Source organism: Entamoeba dispar, genomic scaffold (assembly GCF_000209125.1).
Source record: "Entamoeba dispar SAW760 scf_1105229461231 genomic scaffold, whole genome shotgun sequence".
NCBI lineage: Eukaryota > Evosea > Mastigamoebida > Endamoebidae > Entamoeba > Entamoeba dispar.
The window spans coordinates 29975-47075 of record NW_001854589.1 but is presented as its reverse complement, the minus strand read 5'-3'; the positions used below and the strand labels follow the sequence as shown (position 1 = coordinate 47075).

Genomic DNA, 17101 nt, shown 5'->3' with positions numbered 1-17101 from the left:
ATTTCTGATTTAAATAAATATTTTATTAGATACAATACTTTATATTTTTAACATATCAATTATAGAATTAAAATAAATAAAAATTAATATTTACATTCAAAACTTCTCAATTAAATGTTTATTGTATTTAAATTTAATTAAATACATTTAATTGATGTCTTGCTTGTCTAAATTGTTTGACCTCTTCTTCACTAGCAAACATTTCAGGGTCTTCAGTTAAATAAGTACTTTTGTGTGTCAAACGATAAACAAGAGCAGGAACAAGTTGATCATCATCGATCGTAAGTTGTTTTTGAGTAATTAAATTTTTCAAAACAACTTTCTTTTCTTCCAATTCAGAACCACCAAAAATAACAGCAAACCTACATCCAATTTCATCTGCATCTCTCAATTCTTGTTTAATTTTTGGATTTACTCTTTGTAATGTTTCTGCATAAATACCAGCTTCCCAAAGTCTATTTAAATATTGAAGTCTATTAATAAGTCTATTCTTATCAACAGAAGCAACAAATACCTCAGTTTGAGCTTCATATAATTTAGAGTTTTTACTTAATTTCTCTTCTAATATAATCATAATTCTTTCAAGTCCAACTGAAAATCCAACACATGGAATCTTATTTGCTCCGAAAATACCGACTAAATTATCATATCTTCCTCCACCTGCAATAGATCCTACAGATGTATTTCCAACTACCATCACTGCTTCAAAAATAACTCCTGTATAATAATCTAATCCTCTAACAAGACTCATATCAAATTCAACATTATCTAAACATCCTAATGCATCACAATATTCAATCAATAATTTCATATCATTCATTGCATCTTTAGCTGTTTCTCCTAATTTCATATCAACAAGTTTTTGATACATTACCTTTGGTTTGTCATGCATTTTAACATATTCTCCAACTTTTTGTGCAACAGCCCTATCAAGTCCTTTAACCTCTACCATCTCTTTTTCAACATCTTCCCATGAAACTTTATCTAATTTATCTACTGCACTAAAAATTGCTGGGAATTTTTCTCTTGGAACACCTGCAAGAACAAAAATTGCATCTAAAAGTTTTCTATGATTAATCTTAATTCTAAATGTTCCAATCTCCAAATCAGTTAAAACTTCATTAAGAATAGATACAATTTCTGCATCAGGAATCATTGGATCATATTCACCTGCAATATCAAAATCACATTGACAAAATTCTCTTTGTCTTCCACGTGTCATATATGGTTGATCTCTTCTATAAACCTTACCAATTTGATATCTTTTAATCTTTTTAACTCCATTAGTAGCAAGGTATCTTGCAAAAGGAACAGTCAAATCATATCTCATTGATAACTTTTCACCTTCTCCTTGATCAGCTAAATCATAAATAAGTTTTCCTCCTTCTTCTCCATATTTTGAAGTGAGAATATCTTTTAATTCAAATACTGGAGTATCAATAGTAACAGCCCCATGTCTTTTGAAGCATCTAGTGATAGTTTGAATAGCAGTCTCTCTTGCATTCATTGTTTTAGGGAAATAATCACGAGTTCCTTTAGGCGTCTTTACAAGGAATTTTAATTGTTCTTTTTTTGTCTCTTTTTTTGGTTGTTTTGGAGTATTTTGTTGAGTTACTTCTTTAACTTCCTTGTTGGTAACTGGTTCAGTAGACATAATCTAAATTGTATTGATCATTTTGTTGAACCCTATTTTTTTGTTTTTCTCAATTTTATTGTCTTGTGTTTTTCTTTCATTTATAATAATATATTTAAATCATTTTTATTATTTTGTTTTATTTTTTTTGTTTTTATAAAACTAATAAAAGAAAATCTTTTGAAAGATTTCCTCAATAAAAAATCTTCTTTAAATTCATAATTTTTAAAATAATAATAATTTTGCATTATAATTTAATTTTTTTCGAAAATTTATTATCTTCTAACAACTTAGAATGTCCGAAATTTGTTTCACTAATATTTTTCAAAAAGGTATTTCTGCCTCCCTATTAAATAACTTATTTAATGTTTTATATAATTATTAGTGATTTTGTAATTATTAGAACACCGATAAGAAAAGAAAAGTCAAACAATTTTTATATTAAATAATTAGATAAGGGAATTTTAGTTTGTATAATTTTATTGAATCATTCTTCTTTAAATTTTGATTTATTAGAGGTGTTTTAACAAAAAGGAGAATAATATATGATAGGACAGATAAACAAATATAAGACTTTATTCTATAAATTTTATTATAATTTTTAATTCACTAAAAAAAATATCAATTAACATAGTAGTATACTTTATAAAGTAATTTTAATGAATTATATTTATCATGATTTAGAATGAATATTTTTCAACTAAAAAAATCGCATTACAAGTAAAAAAACAAATAGAAAAAACAAAATTTTATTTAAATATAATAAAGAGAATATTAATGTAAAGAATTTGTGGTTAAGTAATTCTAAAAAAATCAAGAAATTATTTCATTGAATATAACAAACATATTGGAAAGGTAACCATTAAATATAATTAAAGAAAAAATGGTAAACAGTTAAAATAGTTAATACAAAGACCTACTCAATCATTAAACAATCAATATTGAATCTTATTTTGATTTTTTCTTATTTTCTTTTAAAGAGTATGAATATTTATAGAAAAAAACATTCTTCTTTTTTAATCTTTTTCCAAAAACTAAGAACTTTCTGTATTAATGGAATTTGCAGAAGAAAAAAAAGAATTAGAAATTAAGTTTTTAGTGTAATGTCTTATAAGATCCCTCGTTCAGAGGCTCTTGAAATTAATGAATCACCAAGTAGACTCAAAAGCTCCTTCTTTAAAATTAAGTCTATGGCTTCACATAACCTCCATGATCATTGGGGAGTTATCTGGGGGAATTTTCAAACACTATTAGGTGAAGTAACAACTAAGGACTTACTAACTGAAACTCATTGGAAAATACCAAGAACATTTAAACTTAGAAAAGAGCAACATGGAAGTCATGTATTTTTATTGAATATTATGTCTTATCCAGATTTGGCTAAACGTCAATTAATGATGGAATATTGTCAAAATACCCCTCGGATACAAGAAATACAAAATAAAATTAAAAGTTATGGAATGAATCAATATTATAAATCAATTCCTTTAAAAGCATCAATTCATGTTGATAGACCAACAGAAATAAGAATTCAAACTACACATATTCCAACATATTATCAATATGAGTTTGGAGTTCAAAAATTTGATGAAAATGATGTTGATATTGTTGTTTTTACTCTTCATATACCATTTATGGTTACATGTCCAACAGGATATCCAGTGATTGTTGTTGATGTTGGAGTGTATTTGCCTAAAGGAATAATCAATCATAAATCATTCCATGATTCATTTTATGATTATATTAATCGTATTTTCTTTTATTATCAATTATTAAATATCACAGTAAACAAGGAAGAATCTACAAATTACCTTAATGAACAATTACTTACATTTATTGATAAAATTGATGAATTTATTCAATTGTTATACTCAAAAAAACAATATCATCTTCAATTACAATTCATTTATGAAGGCCATTCATTTATGGAACGTGCTCGATATATTTCATCAATTATTTCTGGTTATCTTCGAAGTTATTACACAGTTTGTATCCCAACTTCTACTGATGAAATTAATGATATCTCATTATTATTAGATCAGTTTTCTTCTTCAACAATGATGGAGTTACACTCAAATAATCTTACTGTTCAAATCAATCCATTTTTTACTGTTCAATTTGTTACAACTATCGAATCAACAGATTATTTTATTTTTCCATTTCCTTTATGTCTCATTGTAACAAAACAACTTTCAGTAGAGACAATGAAAGAAGTTAATATAATTTCTTATTATGCCTCAAGAGCAAGTTATTTCATTAACACCATTGACAAAGCACTAAAACTTGAAAATCCATTCCCTCAAATAAGTCCAATTGAATTATTACTCCCTTTGGACCATGAATTTATTATTGAAGATCTTGTAAAACGATCTATTGAATTAATTGATAAACGTAAAACATTAATAGCTGAATACCTATTTAAAGAGATATCAATCTTATTAATGAGTAAAGCAAGTATTCTATATAATGAACTATTGACACTAAACATACCATTTGGTAAAACAATAATAGAAAAAATGGAGTCTTGTCTTGACTTACAAAAAGCAGACCTTCAACTAATTATTTGCATGTTAAAATATGAACAACCTATCATAGTAGCAAAGTTTCATGAAGCACTAACAGAAGCACTAGCTGAGGAGAACCAAATCAAAAAGAACTTTTTTTAAGGTCAAACATCATTGTATTTTTATTAACAATTTTTTTTGATTTTCTTTTTTAACCATAACAAATAACAATAATATATAATAATATGTGAAATTACCCTGATGAAATTAGATTATTGATAACACAACGAATAATAGAAATAATAACAATTCTTTGACATGAGTTTGTTTGTTAAAATTAATGGTTATACTTTAGATAAGTAAAAAGAACATTTTCTAACAACAATCTTTTTTCTACTTCTCCACACACAAAGTACTAAACAAATTAAAATTTATGTTCATACACTCTAAATAGTCAAGACTCTTTTCTATTAACTAATAATAAATAAGCTAATTATTACAATGAAACATATGGGTTTCAGTCTAGTGTCTTCAGATTTGATTAAATAAATCCTAAATGTTCTGATAAAGAGAAAGACAATTAGATATTTTCATAGTAAACTTTGAAAAGAAATAAACTTAAATCTAATTTAAGATCCTCAAAAGGAAAGTGATTATATCGTTTTTTTTTGTCAATTCTCACTTTTTAATCTTTATTGCTATATAAACGTTTGGAAATATTTCATAAACAGTTATTATAGTTATATGAGTGTGAGAGTATTAGAACCACATCAATTGACTATGACATTAAATGCTGAGCCTATTGATGGTCAACATAAATTAAATTCTTCATGGACATTATGGTATGACCAACCTTCAAATGAAAGTATCCCTTATGGATCAAACACAAAAGAGGTTTATTGTTTTGGTACTGTCGAAAACTTTTGGAGAATGTATAACAATATTATTAAAGCCTCTGATTTAGTTTGTATGAGTAGTTATTATCTCTTTAGAAAAGGTATTGAACCAAAATGGGAAGATGAACAAAACAAAAATGGAGGTAGATGGATTCATTATTGTGGCAAAACTATGAAGAATGAAGGAATTGAGGAAAAGTGGTTAAACACTATTTTAGCATGTATTGGAGAAGACTTCCCTTCAAGTGAGTTAGTCAAAGGATGTGTTTTTAATTGTAAAAAAAATCAAATAAGGATTTCTTTATGGGTAGGAGAGCATGATGACTCCAAGGCTGTGAAATTGATTGGAAGTAAGTTTAAATCAATTCTTGACCTTGACCAGGAAAAAATAGTCTTCCATATTCACCAAGACTCTGTTGATGGACGTTTCTTCAATGTTATCAGTTTATAATATCAAACAATATTAATAAACAATTAGTTATTATTTTCTTCAATAATTCTTTTTAACACTTCTGTAGTAATATCAAAGTCTTTGTCTTGACTTTCTTTCACTTTACAAGCTTTTCTAATTCTTTCTAACTCTTTCTTTTTATTAATTATTTCGTCATTAATTTTTTCTTTATAATATTTTCTTTGTTCATTAATTTTTTCTTGTTTTGATTTTTCATCCATTGTTTTACAATTTTTTTCTGCCCATTCTAATACCATAATTTCTACCTTTCTTCGTAATTCATGTTCAACAATCTCCTGATCGATAAAATTATTTTTTTTTGGTTTAGTCATGTAGTACTGACTACCAACATTTTCAGTATTCTTTTTTAAGTATGACTTACTCATTTGAACATACCCGGAAGTACCAGTTCCACGGACTGTTCGTAGTCCTAAATTATTATACATTTATGAAATTCTTAGTTCTTTATTTATATTTAATATAATTTTATTATATTAAAACTATAATTAATAAAAGGAAATTATTAAAACTAAAAAAAATAACCCTTTCAACCACTATGCAATACATCGCTGCTTATATCCTTTGTACTATTGGACACGAACACGCAGAAGAAGCCAAGGTTAAAGAAATTCTTACTGCTGCTGGTGCTGAAATCGATGAGAGTAAAATCAAAGAAGTTTTTGATGCCATGAATGGTAAAAACGTTTGGGAAGTAATTGAAGCTGGAAAGAAACAGATGGGATCAATGGCTGTTGCAGCCGCTGCTCCAGCTGCCACCACCACACAAACTGAAACTAAAGCTGAAGAAAAGAAAGAAGAGAAAAAAGAAGAAGAAGAAGAGGAAGACTTCGGAGGATTTGGTGATCTCTTCTAATTAAAATGCTTTGTGTTATTTAAACCTTTTTTTATAACAATATTTTTGTTTAGTAAAACAAAATTTTAGGAAAGTAATAAGTAAGTTTTTGAAATAGTGAGAAAAGAAATAAAACTTCAAAATAAAAAAAAAAGAAAAAATAAAAACTTCAAGTACTAAAAAATCAAATAAAAAGGAAATGGAAGTAGAAATTCAAAAGGGAATTGATCAATTAGATAATCAAGTAATTAACACTATTAATAGTGCTATTCAAATTATTCAAAAAAGTGTTACAGAAAAAGGAGAACGATTAATGAATAAATTAAATCACCAAACGGCATGGTTACGTAAACATTTATTTAGACCTAACATTCTTCTTAGTGCTGTAGAAAAACATATTAAAACAACTTCATTATTATATTCTCCATTGAGGTCATTTACTATTTCACATTTTCCATCATCAGGAAATGATGTTAATATTCTTCAACCATTACCTTCAGTTACATTAAATGAAGTATTACCAATTGGTGATTTAGAAATAGAAAGTTATATATTATTATTAGTAGTTATTGCTTGTCTTGATAATCAAAAATATCCAGAAGCTTTCTTTTGGGCACAGCAATCAATTAGTCGTGCACATTTGTTACATATTTCTACAGATGCCTTAATTGCAAAATTATACTTTTATTATGAACGTGCTGCAGAGCTTTGTAAAGTAACTATTATTGATCAATTATTAATAGCCCATACTACAGCAACATTAAGACAAGCTAATGAAACAAAAGCTACATTAACTAATCTCATTGTTCGTTGTTATTTAGCTACGTCACAATACTCTGTTTGTGAAAAATTTATTACAAAAAGTTTAATTAACCAAAGTGTCTCTAATCAACAACAAGCACGTTATTATTATTACCTTGGAAGAATTCAATGTATTCATTTAAAATATTCAGATGCTTATGACTCATTAACAACTGCTATAAGAAAAGCACCACAATTACCAAAAGCATATGGATTTCATGTTTGTGTAACTAAATGGTTAACTCTTGTTCAATTGTTAATGGGAGAAATTCCAAGAAGAAATGTATTTTTACAAAATGGAATGTTAAAAGCACTTCTTCCATATTATAGGTTAACTCAAGCAGTTCAAATAGGTGATTTAGAAGAGTTTAAGAAAGTAGTTGAAGAATTTAAAGATTGGTTTACAGAAGACAAAACAAATGGATTAGTTATTCGTATTAGACAAAATGTTATTAAAACTGCTATTAGAAAGATTTATGTCTCATACAGTAGAATTGGATTATCTGAAATTCAAAAGAAACTCCAATTAGATAGTGTTGAAGACACTGAATTTATTGTTGCTAAATGTATTCAAGATAATGTTATAGATGCAGTAATTGATCATAAAAATCAAATATTAATTGGTAAAAATACATTAGATATTTATACTAGTAATGAACCTCAAATTATTTTAGAAAATAGAATTCGTGGATGTATGCAATTACAAAGAGACATTGAAAAAGCTATGATCTTTGAAGATAATACAAAGAGAGTATTAGAATCTGGTGCTTATTTCAATGTTGATATTCATGATAACGGTATTATTGGAAATATGCGCTAATTATTAAGAATATCATTGAAAAAGAAAAATAATTAATTGACTTTTTTTCTCTTTTAATTAATTTATTTAAAATGCTGGTAACAAACAATCATCTTCATTAGTTCCATATTTACCTTCTTTACTTTGCCAATCATAATAATAAAGCTTCATTGCTTCATTCACCTTTGTTGGAATAATATTTTTTATTGGAAACCTTATTGAAACACATCTTCTTGAATGGTCTGCTCTTAAATATTCTAATATTTTCGGTTTCATCATCTTAATAATTCTTGGGACAAAATAAAAACATACACAATCACACTGATAAAAATCAAAATCTGGTCGTGAAAAGTCATCGACTTGAAAGTGAAGAGAATTATTTAAATTTTTTTCATTCATTTCTTTTATACAACCATTAATCAAATCTTGGTTTATGTCAATCCCAACTCCTTTACAATGAGTTGATTCAACTGCACTAATAACTATCCTACCATCTCCACATCCAACATCAATTATTTTATCTTTTTCTGTAACTCCTAATAATTTTATAACTTCTTCACAGAGTTGTGGTGGTGATGTGATAAATGGAATAAGTTGCCCCTGAGGTGGTTCAGGTTCATTTGCATAAGGCATCCAGTCATTGTCCATTGGTATTGTTTCTCCTCAATTTTTTTTCTAAAAACCTAATACCTTTTTTTAGAAATAAAAATGTTTTTAATATCTTTTTTATGTTTTTTTTTTTAAACTTAAAATAAAAAAAAAAAAATTTAATCGACAACTTAATAGTTCTTTTAAAAAGAAACTAAAAATTTTTTAAAAGTCAGATGAAGTTGTTCAATACTATTTGGACGATATTACTAAAAAGTATTAACGGAGAATCACCGTCTATTTCTGAAGTTATGAAAATTAATTCTATGGTATCTGAAATAATTTCTCATCAAACCACTGATAGAGTATGTCAGTTATATGAGTTATTAGATAAATCTTTACAAGAATTCTTTGTTAAAGTCTTAAAGACTTTTGAATCTTTCTCACCAAATAAAATTTTGGCTTCATATCTAACATTTGTTCAAACACTATCTCATCTTAGAAAGATGATGAAAACATTATTATATCCCATCTATATAACTATTCCAATGATCAGATCTCAAAAATTCTCTTCTTTCCCAACACCAGAACAAATCTTCCTAAATGGACTTAGAAATTATTTTTATACCCCTCTTGTTAGTCAACTAGATCCTAATATTAACAAAGAAATGGATTATTATATACTTTCCAATACTGAACTTTCTAAAAAGGCAGAATTAAAATTAACTCAATTCTACACTAGTTTATGGGATATGGCAAGTTGTTCTTCATACATCAGTCAAGAAGATAATAAAACACAAGAAATCTTAAAATATTGTACTTTTGTATTAAATCATTTTAATAATCTCGAAAATAATTTCGTTGTCATCCATCATTATTGTGAAAAGACAGTTCCTTTATCTGTTCGAGAGGATGTAGAAAAAGTGTTATATGCTAAAGTATTTGATCAAGATTCATTAGAGAAGTTTACTTCTACTTTTATTCAACATTTCACTTCAAATTTTGAACAAGTTCAAACAACTTATCATGCCTCAAAAACTATTGGACTTTCTACTAAATTTGATGAAGTATTAAAAGAGTTCTTAGAAAATGATTTTAAAGAAAAAGAAGAAAAGCAGATTGTTGTTAATTATCTTTATTGGAAAAAGTTTATACAAACACATTATCCAGAAGTTTCAGATTTTAATAGTAATCTTAAAAATGTTCTAAATAATTTATTGTCTAAAGGGTTTGGTGTTAAAACAGTTGCTGCTGAATTGATGAAAGATGATAAAACCAACGTTGCAATGGAATTATATAAGATTTGTGAAATTAAAGATTCTATTCATACTTCGTTAATATCATTCATTGGAGTTGCTCTAGTTAATGGAAAAACAATTCCACATCAATTTTTACAGTCTATTAATCCATCAACTGGAGGTAGTTTCATTTATAGAACAAAACGAATGATTGCTGATTCAAAAGAGTCTTCAGAATTATCTCGTCAATTTATGGAAACAACATATTATCAATGTCTACATACATCAATGCAAGTTAATGTTTTGATCGGTACTAATCATATTTGGCCATTAACGTTTGTTTCTGTACCACCATTAGAAGCTTTAAAACCCATTATTGTCATGTTTGTTGGATTTTATCATAAAAAATATATTAAAAGAATGTTAAGATTCTTACACAAGTCATCAATTTATAATATACAATTTAATGGGTGTAACGGAATTCATACATTAAATCATAATCAGGCAGTAGCATTAATTATGGCGAGTGAAGGAAATCTAACAGAAGAAGAATTTAAAAACAAAGTTGTTGGTGGAGAGGGTGTTATTTCATTTTTAAAGAAAATGAATTTAATTGATACAAATAATAAAATAATTCCAATTCAGGAAGACATTAATATTTCAACACATAAAGTAATTTCAAAACAAAAAATAAAGGAAGAGTTACTCATCAAAGATACTAGTTTAGCTATTCAATCCAAGATTGTTAGAACAATGAAAAGAGCCAAATCAGCAACAAAAAAACAAATTATTTCTATGATACAATCTGATGATTTAGTTATTGATTCAAAAATTATTCAACCTTACCTTGATGAAATGGTAATCAAAGAATATTTGGAATATGATTCTAACAAAGACATTTACACTTATATTTCATAAAACAATTTTTTCTTATTTATTTTTATGTTATTTACCTAAACCCTTTTAATTGAAAACTCAAAAGTAATTGAAGAATGGAACAAATATTAAAAGATAAACAAGAAGTAAGAAATGATATGAGAAGAAGTCGAAGGAGAGAAATGATGGAACAAAGAAGAAATCAAATTGGTAGTGAGGTTGTTACTATTCCAATATTACCAACAATTGAGGTTATTTCTCAACAATGTAATGAAGTAATGAACCAAGGAAATTTATCATTAATTCCAACACTAAGATCATATTTATCAAATGAATCATTACAACAATCATTAATAATTAAATCTGGGATTATTCCGTATTTAGTTAGAACATTACCAAATATGGAAACACCATCATTGCTTGACACTCTTTTTTTATTAAATGATTTTTGTTCACTTAGTGCAGAATCCTCAAGGCATCTTCTTGATAGTGGGTTTAGTTCTCATGTTCACTTATTATTACAAAGTGATAATATTTCAATAGTTATTTCTACAATTTATATTCTTTCAAATATTAGTGCATTTGATGAATTAAAATTAATTATTTCACAATTTAATATTATTAATATTTATTCAACACTTTTTCAAAAATATAAGTCCGATAAATCATTACAACATGCAATATCATGGCTCTTTCTTAATATGTGCAGAGGAACCATAATAAATTATAATGAGGTTAGTCAATATATACAATATTTCTTAGTTCAAATAAATGACATTTATGATATTGATTCTATTTCAGATGCATTATGGGCATTTTATTATGTAAGTAGTAAATCAAAGTTCAGTGATTTAATTGATAACAATATTGTCTATGAAAAAGTTATTCAATATTTACCAAATGATAGTATAAAATTATCAATTCCTTCAATAAAAATTGCAAATAATATGATAGTTAAAAATGAATTTATTGTAGAGAAAATGATTTCATATGGAATATTAGATATATTAAAAGAATTAATTAAAAAAAATCAAGATGATCAAATTGCAGATGTTTATCAAATTCTTTCAAATATTGCTGCATGTGAAAATATTGAAATAATTAAACAATTTGAAAGTAATGGTTTTATTGAATTACTTATACATTCTTATGAATATGAACAAAGAACTTTTGTCAAAGAAAATATTGAGTGGACATTAGCAAATTATATATATGGTTGTTCGAATGAATTATTATCTTTAACTCTTCAAAAAAGTATTGGAATACTTCCAATACTTATTCAAATATTACAAAACCATAATACTGAAATAAAAAAACAACAACTAATTTCTATTACTTTAAAAGGGATATTAAATATTTTAAAATTTGCTGATGATGTTAATTTAGATTTAACATCAATTTTAGAACAATTCTATTTTGAAAGTATTTGCGAAGATCTTTCAGTTTGTTCATTTTTATATTACTTTTTATTATTTATTTAAAGATATTTATTTGGTAGTTAAGCTCTAAGAATTCAACTATCAGAAAAAGAGCTCAATTTATTTTGGATAATTATTTTGCATTTGAAGACGACGAACTTTAATTAATTTTTCTGCTTTGTTTTTATTTTTATAGAGAAAAATAACAAAATAAAGGTATTTAACCATCTCAACAAATAGGATATTTTTTCATAATCTGATTTTACATCATTCTTTAAGTCTTAACAAGAGGTAATTTCATTAACAATCATCTACTTAACAACTAGTGTGTTCTTTTTTAATCTATTGTTAGTGCTTGATGTTCTTATAAATAAATGTATAAACCTAGTACTGTTTTTATGTTTGAATAAAAATTAAGTCAATACTTAAAGAAACACCTTCTCTTCCATAGTCAATAACATGAACTAAATGATATAATTTAGTTATGTCACTTGTTGAGTGCTTAACTATTTCAATTACTTTTCTTTTAAATTCTTTGTTTTCTCATTTTTATTTTTCTTCATCTCTTTCATTTCTCACTTTTATCTTCTTAAACTCTTTTTTTTATTCTTTATTATTATTATTATTATTATTATTATTATTATTATTATTATTATTATTATTATTATTATCTATTTTATCATTATTATTACATTCTTTTAATTAAACTCCTTTATACTAATATTTATTTTTTGAATTTAATATATATTGTATTATCATCAATTTTGAACTATTCCAATATTAATTAAATAATTATTCTTGAACATCAACTCCAAATATTTATCTTCTTATTCATTTCTTATTTAACTTTTGTAAATCTTCTCAAAATGTTTATTTAAGAATAAATTTCAAATTAATTATAATCTTATTGGATGATTTGAGAAGTAATTTCTTCACACTTAGAGTTATTTGAATGATAACATATCTTCTTGATATTTTTGTTCTTTGAAAAGTATTATTTAAAGATAATTATCACTCTGTCATGATTTAGTATCATGTTCAATTAAATTTCTTACTATTTGTTGTATTGTTTTATTATTAAATGTTTCTTTTATTAACCAAATCTATTAATCAAAAAATCAATAATTAACGTGTTATTGTTGTATTAATGAATAATAAATTGTTGTCTTCAATCTTAATTATTGATTTATTATAGAATTTATGATTTTATAAAACATAAAGAAGAATGAACAAAACTAAACATAAAATATGTGATAATAATAAATGAATATAGAAATATATCTTATTATAAACATTTTATTATTATTTAAAATATGTTATTCAGTTAATGAAAATAAAAATAATGAATATTTATAGTGTTGGAGAATACTTAGAATTGTTATTTTTGATATAAAATTAAATAAATTATTTGATTTTGTATTTAATAATATCATTTTATGTATATATTATTTAAATATTTATTTATTATATCATAATATCATCAATATGATTTCTATAAATATAATAATTCTTCTCAGTTTATAAATCTATTCATCAGTTAATTGAAGTTCTTATTATTTTGTTTCTTTATCTTTCTTTATAAATAATGAAATAAATAATTAAATACAAACTTTAATTCATCATATTGAAATATCATTTTCATTTATTTATTTTTATGTAAACTAATATTATATCTTTTATTATCAATTATTTTAATGTTTTTATCATTCTTCATTGTTAATCTTATTTATTTCTTTTTCTATAATCTTGACTTATGATACAATTTATATTTCTGATTTCATTGTAATTCAAAAATATGAATCATTGAATGTATTTGAATACCATTTTGTTCTTATCATAATTGACATTTTCATTAATAAGTTCAATATATTGATTAACTAATATTATTCTAATACCACAATAATTTTAATTTAAATATTTGAAATCTATTTTGTATATTTTCTGTTAAACAAATAGAGTGACATTTCATTTTAATTCAAATGTCTATTTAGTTGTATAATATTTACTGAAGAATGATGCTAATTTTTTATTTTTTAACAACTTGAAATTAATTTGTGTGTTATTTTCAATTCCTAAATAACCTAGATCATAAATTCAATACCCATATGTTTATTTTATCTTTCAACATTTGAATGGAATCAATTATTGATTCAACTACAAAGTTTATGAAAGAAAATGGAAATGAAATAACAAAATGGACAGCAGAAGTATCAGAAACAAGTTATTCTGTAAGTATGGCATGTTCTTGTTTATCATCTTTATTCAGTTGTTTTGAATCAACACAAGACTTGAGTAAAGACTTAAATACATATGCAGAAATTAGTGGTAACATTGCATTAGGACTTCATGTTTGTTCTAATGTATCAAAAGTAGCAACAAAACTCTCAAAAGAATATCAAAATAATAAAGGATATCTTCAAGAAAGAACATACCCAGGATTTCTCAATAGTACAAGCAAAATAGAAAAATTAATTGATGGAACTGATCAAAATGAAGAATTGTATCTTTGTTAGATACACATTTTGGTAATAAAGAATAGTTAATTTAGTTTCAGTAGATATTGATTTTTATATTTCATTTTGTATATTTGAGATTATTTCATTCTATCAAGTGTATTGTTTATGAACTAGTTTTATATCTCTATGTTCACCTCGTGGTTTCCACATTCTTGTATTAAATATCTCATAATTATTATATTTGTTTTACTTTATTTTATGTTTCAACACAATAACCACTTCTCTTTTTATATTCTTCTTTTGGTTCTACTTATTTTATTATATTGAAGAATAGTTTGATTTTATTCTTTATTTCTTCATTATTTATTATATTTATTTTACATTTAATTTAGTTATTTTTAATCATATTCATTAAATCATGTTTATCAATTTGTATGTTTTTATTTACAATATAGTTTAATAATATCTGTTCAATTAATGATATTTTACCTGTATAAATATTACACCACTTTAGTTGATCATTTCATGTATTTAATGATTTGTTAATTCATATAAATGTACCACTCTCATCCATTAATTTTAATATTTATATTCATTTAATTTTTTCTTCTCATTTATTATTCCTTTATTTTTGATAAACTAACATAAACAAAGAAATATAAAATAAAATAAATAAAATAAAAAATAAATAAAAAAGAATAAAATAAATATTTTATTATATTTTTATTTATCTTTTATTCTTTTTTATTTTTATATTTCAAATAAATGATAATGAATAAAAATTATTTCATTTCAATTACAATAATTCTTTTTGGTATGAAATGACACTTTCCACAAAGTGCATTTGATATTCCTTTATATTCAAATGAACATTGATAACAATATGATTCTATTTTATCATTTTCTTTATAAATGCAGATATCATTTCCACCTCCAAATGCAAACAAACTATCATCTGATTGATTACATAAATAAAATGTATGTTGTGGATCATTAATATCAAATTTCATCATTCTTTGTATTCTTCTTTTTGATTTTAATGAAAATAAAAATGATTTTGAATCATTTATCCAGTTCCAATTACCAATTTTATCAATTTTCTCATTAACATATCCTCCAAATTTATTTCCATTTGTATCTTCAATAATAATTATTATATGTTCTTTATTTATTATTCTTTGATCAAACACTGATGTATCAATATTCCAATCATCAATATCTGAATCAAATATAACATCATTTATTCTTCTTTCTGTCCATTCTTCTATTTGTTTAATTATTTTATTTGTTTTATCATTTGATATGTTATTTGATGTTGATGTTGTTATTTCCATTATTATTTATTTTTAAGTTCTTTTTATTTTTAATAACATTATTTATTTTATTGTTATATATCACATTTCATTATTTTTGTTATTTAATCTCATATTTATTATTAAGTTCATTTTATGTTTTTAATAACATTTATTTATTCTTTTTGTTATTTATTTTTATTTCTTTCTTTTATTTCTATATTCTATTCATTTCTATTCATTAAAATATAATCATTTATTTCTTATTTGATATTTTTATTTCTTTGATTATTTGTATATTTAATGATAGATAAATGAAATTTAAAATGATGAAAAGTAAATGAATAATGGTAATTAATAATTATTCATTATTTACACTTCAATTAAACTTATTAATTATTCATTATATAATGTTTTTATTCATTACCATCAAAAATAAACTGAAAACAAATCAAAATAAAAGAATAAAATATAAAATATAATTAACATAAAATGATGAAATTTAAATAATAAATGATAGTTTATACAAATTCTATTTATTAACATATTTCTAAAACATAACATTCACTTCACTCATTAATATTTCATTAATATTTAAATATGAATATGAATTTAATCAATTGATAATAAATGAATATATAATAGAGAAGAATGTGTTAACACAAATTCAATGAGATTAATGAAAATTAGATGAAAATAATGAAGAAATTAAAAGAATGATATTTAAGAAGGCAAAATAAATGATTAGAATATGAGTATAACAATAAAGAAATGAAACGATGAATGAATAGGTTATGATGAATGAAATAAGAAAGAAGATCTTAATGAGTGACTTTAAATCAATAAAAGTTAATATGAAGATTAAATGAACAAAAGATGAAGAATAATTAGAAAAAGAAAGAAGAAAATAATGAAGAGAATTATAAATAATAAATGAATAAAATAAAAGAAAATGATAAGATTAAACAAGTATCAAAACAAAGAGCACAACCACATCTATTATTAAAGATTGAAATTAAAAGTGTGTGAAATTAATGAAGAGAAAAGTATGAGTGAAATAACAAAGAATTGGTAAGAAAAGTGAACCAAAATAAGCAAAGAAATAATACATCTAAATAAAAAAATACAAAAAGAAAAAGGGGCAAAATATTTGAATCAATAAAATAATAGTTTTTATTATTTTGCTCCTAAAAAAATAAAAAATAAAAATGTAAATTAAATATTCATTCTATAATCATTTATATTTCTTTATATTTTATATCATTTTATGCTAAATTGTTCTAAATTATAAATGAT

The 17101-nt window shown here is 24.0% G+C and overlaps 11 protein-coding genes across 11 annotated transcripts in view, besides 39 other annotated features; 8 read left to right on the top strand and 3 right to left on the bottom strand.

Moving 5' to 3' along the window:
- The window catches only part of EDI_165710 (uncharacterized protein), a gene marked incomplete at both ends in the record, with an annotated part of 789 nt that extends 738 nt beyond the window's left edge, over nt 1-51 (top strand). Inside the window, one exon of the mRNA XM_001733368.1 lies at nt 1-51. This exon is cut by the window's left edge and continues 738 nt beyond it. Coding sequence (XP_001733420.1) covers nt 1-51 — 51 coding nt within the window.
- Nucleotides 8-153: a sequence feature (AT_rich).
- EDI_165700 (histidyl-tRNA synthetase, cytoplasmic, putative) lies at nt 134-1654 on the bottom strand (the record flags this gene model as incomplete). The annotated part of the gene is made up of 1 exon (XM_001738314.1): nt 134-1654. The coding sequence occupies one exon, from the start codon at nt 1652-1654 to the stop codon at nt 134-136; it is 1521 nt and encodes a 506-aa protein (XP_001738366.1).
- Nucleotides 1655-1661: 7 nt separating this feature from the next.
- Nucleotides 1662-1791: a microsatellite.
- A 51-nt stretch (nt 1792-1842) lies between these two features.
- Nucleotides 1843-1898: a sequence feature (AT_rich).
- Nucleotides 1899-1980: 82 nt separating this feature from the next.
- Nucleotides 1981-2017: a sequence feature (AT_rich).
- Nucleotides 2018-2064: 47 nt separating this feature from the next.
- Nucleotides 2065-2085: a sequence feature (AT_rich).
- Nucleotides 2086-2214: 129 nt separating this feature from the next.
- Nucleotides 2215-2307: a sequence feature (AT_rich).
- A 47-nt stretch (nt 2308-2354) lies between these two features.
- Nucleotides 2355-2400: a sequence feature (AT_rich).
- A 336-nt stretch (nt 2401-2736) lies between these two features.
- EDI_165690 (uncharacterized protein) lies at nt 2737-4299 on the top strand (the record flags this gene model as incomplete). The annotated part of the gene is made up of 1 exon (XM_001738313.1): nt 2737-4299. The coding sequence occupies one exon, from the start codon at nt 2737-2739 to the stop codon at nt 4297-4299; it is 1563 nt and encodes a 520-aa protein (XP_001738365.1).
- A 15-nt stretch (nt 4300-4314) lies between these two features.
- Nucleotides 4315-4384: a sequence feature (AT_rich).
- Nucleotides 4385-4881: 497 nt separating this feature from the next.
- EDI_165680 (eukaryotic translation initiation factor 4E, putative) lies at nt 4882-5484 on the top strand (the record flags this gene model as incomplete). Its single annotated transcript, XM_001738312.1, has 1 exon — nt 4882-5484. The coding sequence occupies one exon, from the start codon at nt 4882-4884 to the stop codon at nt 5482-5484; it is 603 nt and encodes a 200-aa protein (XP_001738364.1).
- Nucleotides 5485-5507: 23 nt separating this feature from the next.
- EDI_165670 (uncharacterized protein) lies at nt 5508-5930 on the bottom strand (the record flags this gene model as incomplete). The annotated part of the gene is made up of 1 exon (XM_001738311.1): nt 5508-5930. One exon carries the CDS (start codon nt 5928-5930, stop codon nt 5508-5510), a length of 423 nt encoding a protein of 140 aa, XP_001738363.1.
- An 18-nt stretch (nt 5931-5948) lies between these two features.
- Nucleotides 5949-6026: a sequence feature (AT_rich).
- Nucleotides 6027-6040: 14 nt separating this feature from the next.
- EDI_165660 (60S acidic ribosomal protein P2, putative) lies at nt 6041-6358 on the top strand (the record flags this gene model as incomplete). The annotated part of the gene is made up of 1 exon (XM_001738310.1): nt 6041-6358. The coding sequence occupies one exon, from the start codon at nt 6041-6043 to the stop codon at nt 6356-6358; it is 318 nt and encodes a 105-aa protein (XP_001738362.1).
- Nucleotides 6287-6330: a microsatellite.
- A 92-nt stretch (nt 6359-6450) lies between the features above and the next one.
- Nucleotides 6451-6550: a microsatellite.
- Nucleotides 6537-7958, top strand: EDI_165650 (26S proteasome regulatory subunit S3, putative; the record flags this gene model as incomplete). Its single annotated transcript, XM_001738309.1, has 1 exon — nt 6537-7958. The coding sequence occupies one exon, from the start codon at nt 6537-6539 to the stop codon at nt 7956-7958; it is 1422 nt and encodes a 473-aa protein (XP_001738361.1).
- Nucleotides 7959-8009: 51 nt separating this feature from the next.
- Nucleotides 8010-8031: a sequence feature (AT_rich).
- Nucleotides 8025-8585, bottom strand: EDI_165640 (uncharacterized protein; the record flags this gene model as incomplete). Its single annotated transcript, XM_001738308.1, has 1 exon — nt 8025-8585. The coding sequence occupies one exon, from the start codon at nt 8583-8585 to the stop codon at nt 8025-8027; it is 561 nt and encodes a 186-aa protein (XP_001738360.1).
- A 43-nt stretch (nt 8586-8628) lies between these two features.
- Nucleotides 8629-8709: a sequence feature (AT_rich).
- A 52-nt stretch (nt 8710-8761) lies between these two features.
- On the top strand, nt 8762-10681 carry EDI_165630 (uncharacterized protein; the record flags this gene model as incomplete). Its single annotated transcript, XM_001738307.1, has 1 exon — nt 8762-10681. One exon carries the CDS (start codon nt 8762-8764, stop codon nt 10679-10681), a length of 1920 nt encoding a protein of 639 aa, XP_001738359.1.
- Nucleotides 10682-10755: 74 nt separating this feature from the next.
- On the top strand, nt 10756-12221 carry EDI_165620 (importin subunit alpha, putative; the record flags this gene model as incomplete). Its single annotated transcript, XM_001738306.1, has 2 exons — nt 10756-12081; nt 12138-12221. The coding sequence occupies 2 exons, from the start codon at nt 10756-10758 to the stop codon at nt 12219-12221; spliced, it is 1410 nt and encodes a 469-aa protein (XP_001738358.1).
- Nucleotides 11228-11272: a sequence feature (AT_rich).
- Nucleotides 11634-11670: a sequence feature (AT_rich).
- Nucleotides 11986-12006: a sequence feature (AT_rich).
- Nucleotides 12090-12132: a sequence feature (AT_rich).
- Nucleotides 12222-12572: 351 nt separating the features above from the next.
- Nucleotides 12573-12662: a microsatellite.
- A 5-nt stretch (nt 12663-12667) lies between these two features.
- Nucleotides 12668-12748: a microsatellite.
- Nucleotides 12749-12775: 27 nt separating this feature from the next.
- Nucleotides 12776-12806: a sequence feature (AT_rich).
- Nucleotides 12807-12833: 27 nt separating this feature from the next.
- Nucleotides 12834-12854: a sequence feature (AT_rich).
- Nucleotides 12855-13310: 456 nt separating this feature from the next.
- Nucleotides 13311-13412: a sequence feature (AT_rich).
- Nucleotides 13413-13444: 32 nt separating this feature from the next.
- Nucleotides 13445-13535: a microsatellite.
- Nucleotides 13536-13632: 97 nt separating this feature from the next.
- Nucleotides 13633-13662: a sequence feature (AT_rich).
- A 27-nt stretch (nt 13663-13689) lies between these two features.
- Nucleotides 13690-13845: a microsatellite.
- Nucleotides 13846-13955: 110 nt separating this feature from the next.
- Nucleotides 13956-13977: a sequence feature (AT_rich).
- Nucleotides 13978-14189: 212 nt separating this feature from the next.
- On the top strand, nt 14190-14570 carry EDI_165610 (uncharacterized protein; the record flags this gene model as incomplete). The annotated part of the gene is made up of 1 exon (XM_001738305.1): nt 14190-14570. The coding sequence occupies one exon, from the start codon at nt 14190-14192 to the stop codon at nt 14568-14570; it is 381 nt and encodes a 126-aa protein (XP_001738357.1).
- Nucleotides 14571-14790: 220 nt separating this feature from the next.
- Nucleotides 14791-14922: a microsatellite.
- Nucleotides 14854-14960: a microsatellite.
- Nucleotides 14961-15085: 125 nt separating this feature from the next.
- Nucleotides 15086-15119: a sequence feature (AT_rich).
- Nucleotides 15120-15159: 40 nt separating this feature from the next.
- Nucleotides 15160-15318: a repeat region.
- Nucleotides 15240-15791: a repeat region.
- A 1-nt stretch (nt 15792) lies between these two features.
- Nucleotides 15793-15904: a microsatellite.
- Nucleotides 15905-15917: 13 nt separating this feature from the next.
- Nucleotides 15918-16034: a microsatellite.
- Nucleotides 16035-16045: 11 nt separating this feature from the next.
- Nucleotides 16046-16226: a sequence feature (AT_rich).
- Nucleotides 16227-16237: 11 nt separating this feature from the next.
- Nucleotides 16238-16301: a microsatellite.
- Nucleotides 16302-16380: 79 nt separating this feature from the next.
- Nucleotides 16381-16449: a sequence feature (AT_rich).
- A 118-nt stretch (nt 16450-16567) lies between these two features.
- Nucleotides 16568-16747: a microsatellite.
- Nucleotides 16647-16789: a microsatellite.
- A 204-nt stretch (nt 16790-16993) lies between these two features.
- Nucleotides 16994-17074: a sequence feature (AT_rich).
- The last annotated feature ends 27 nt before the right edge of the window (nt 17075-17101 follow it).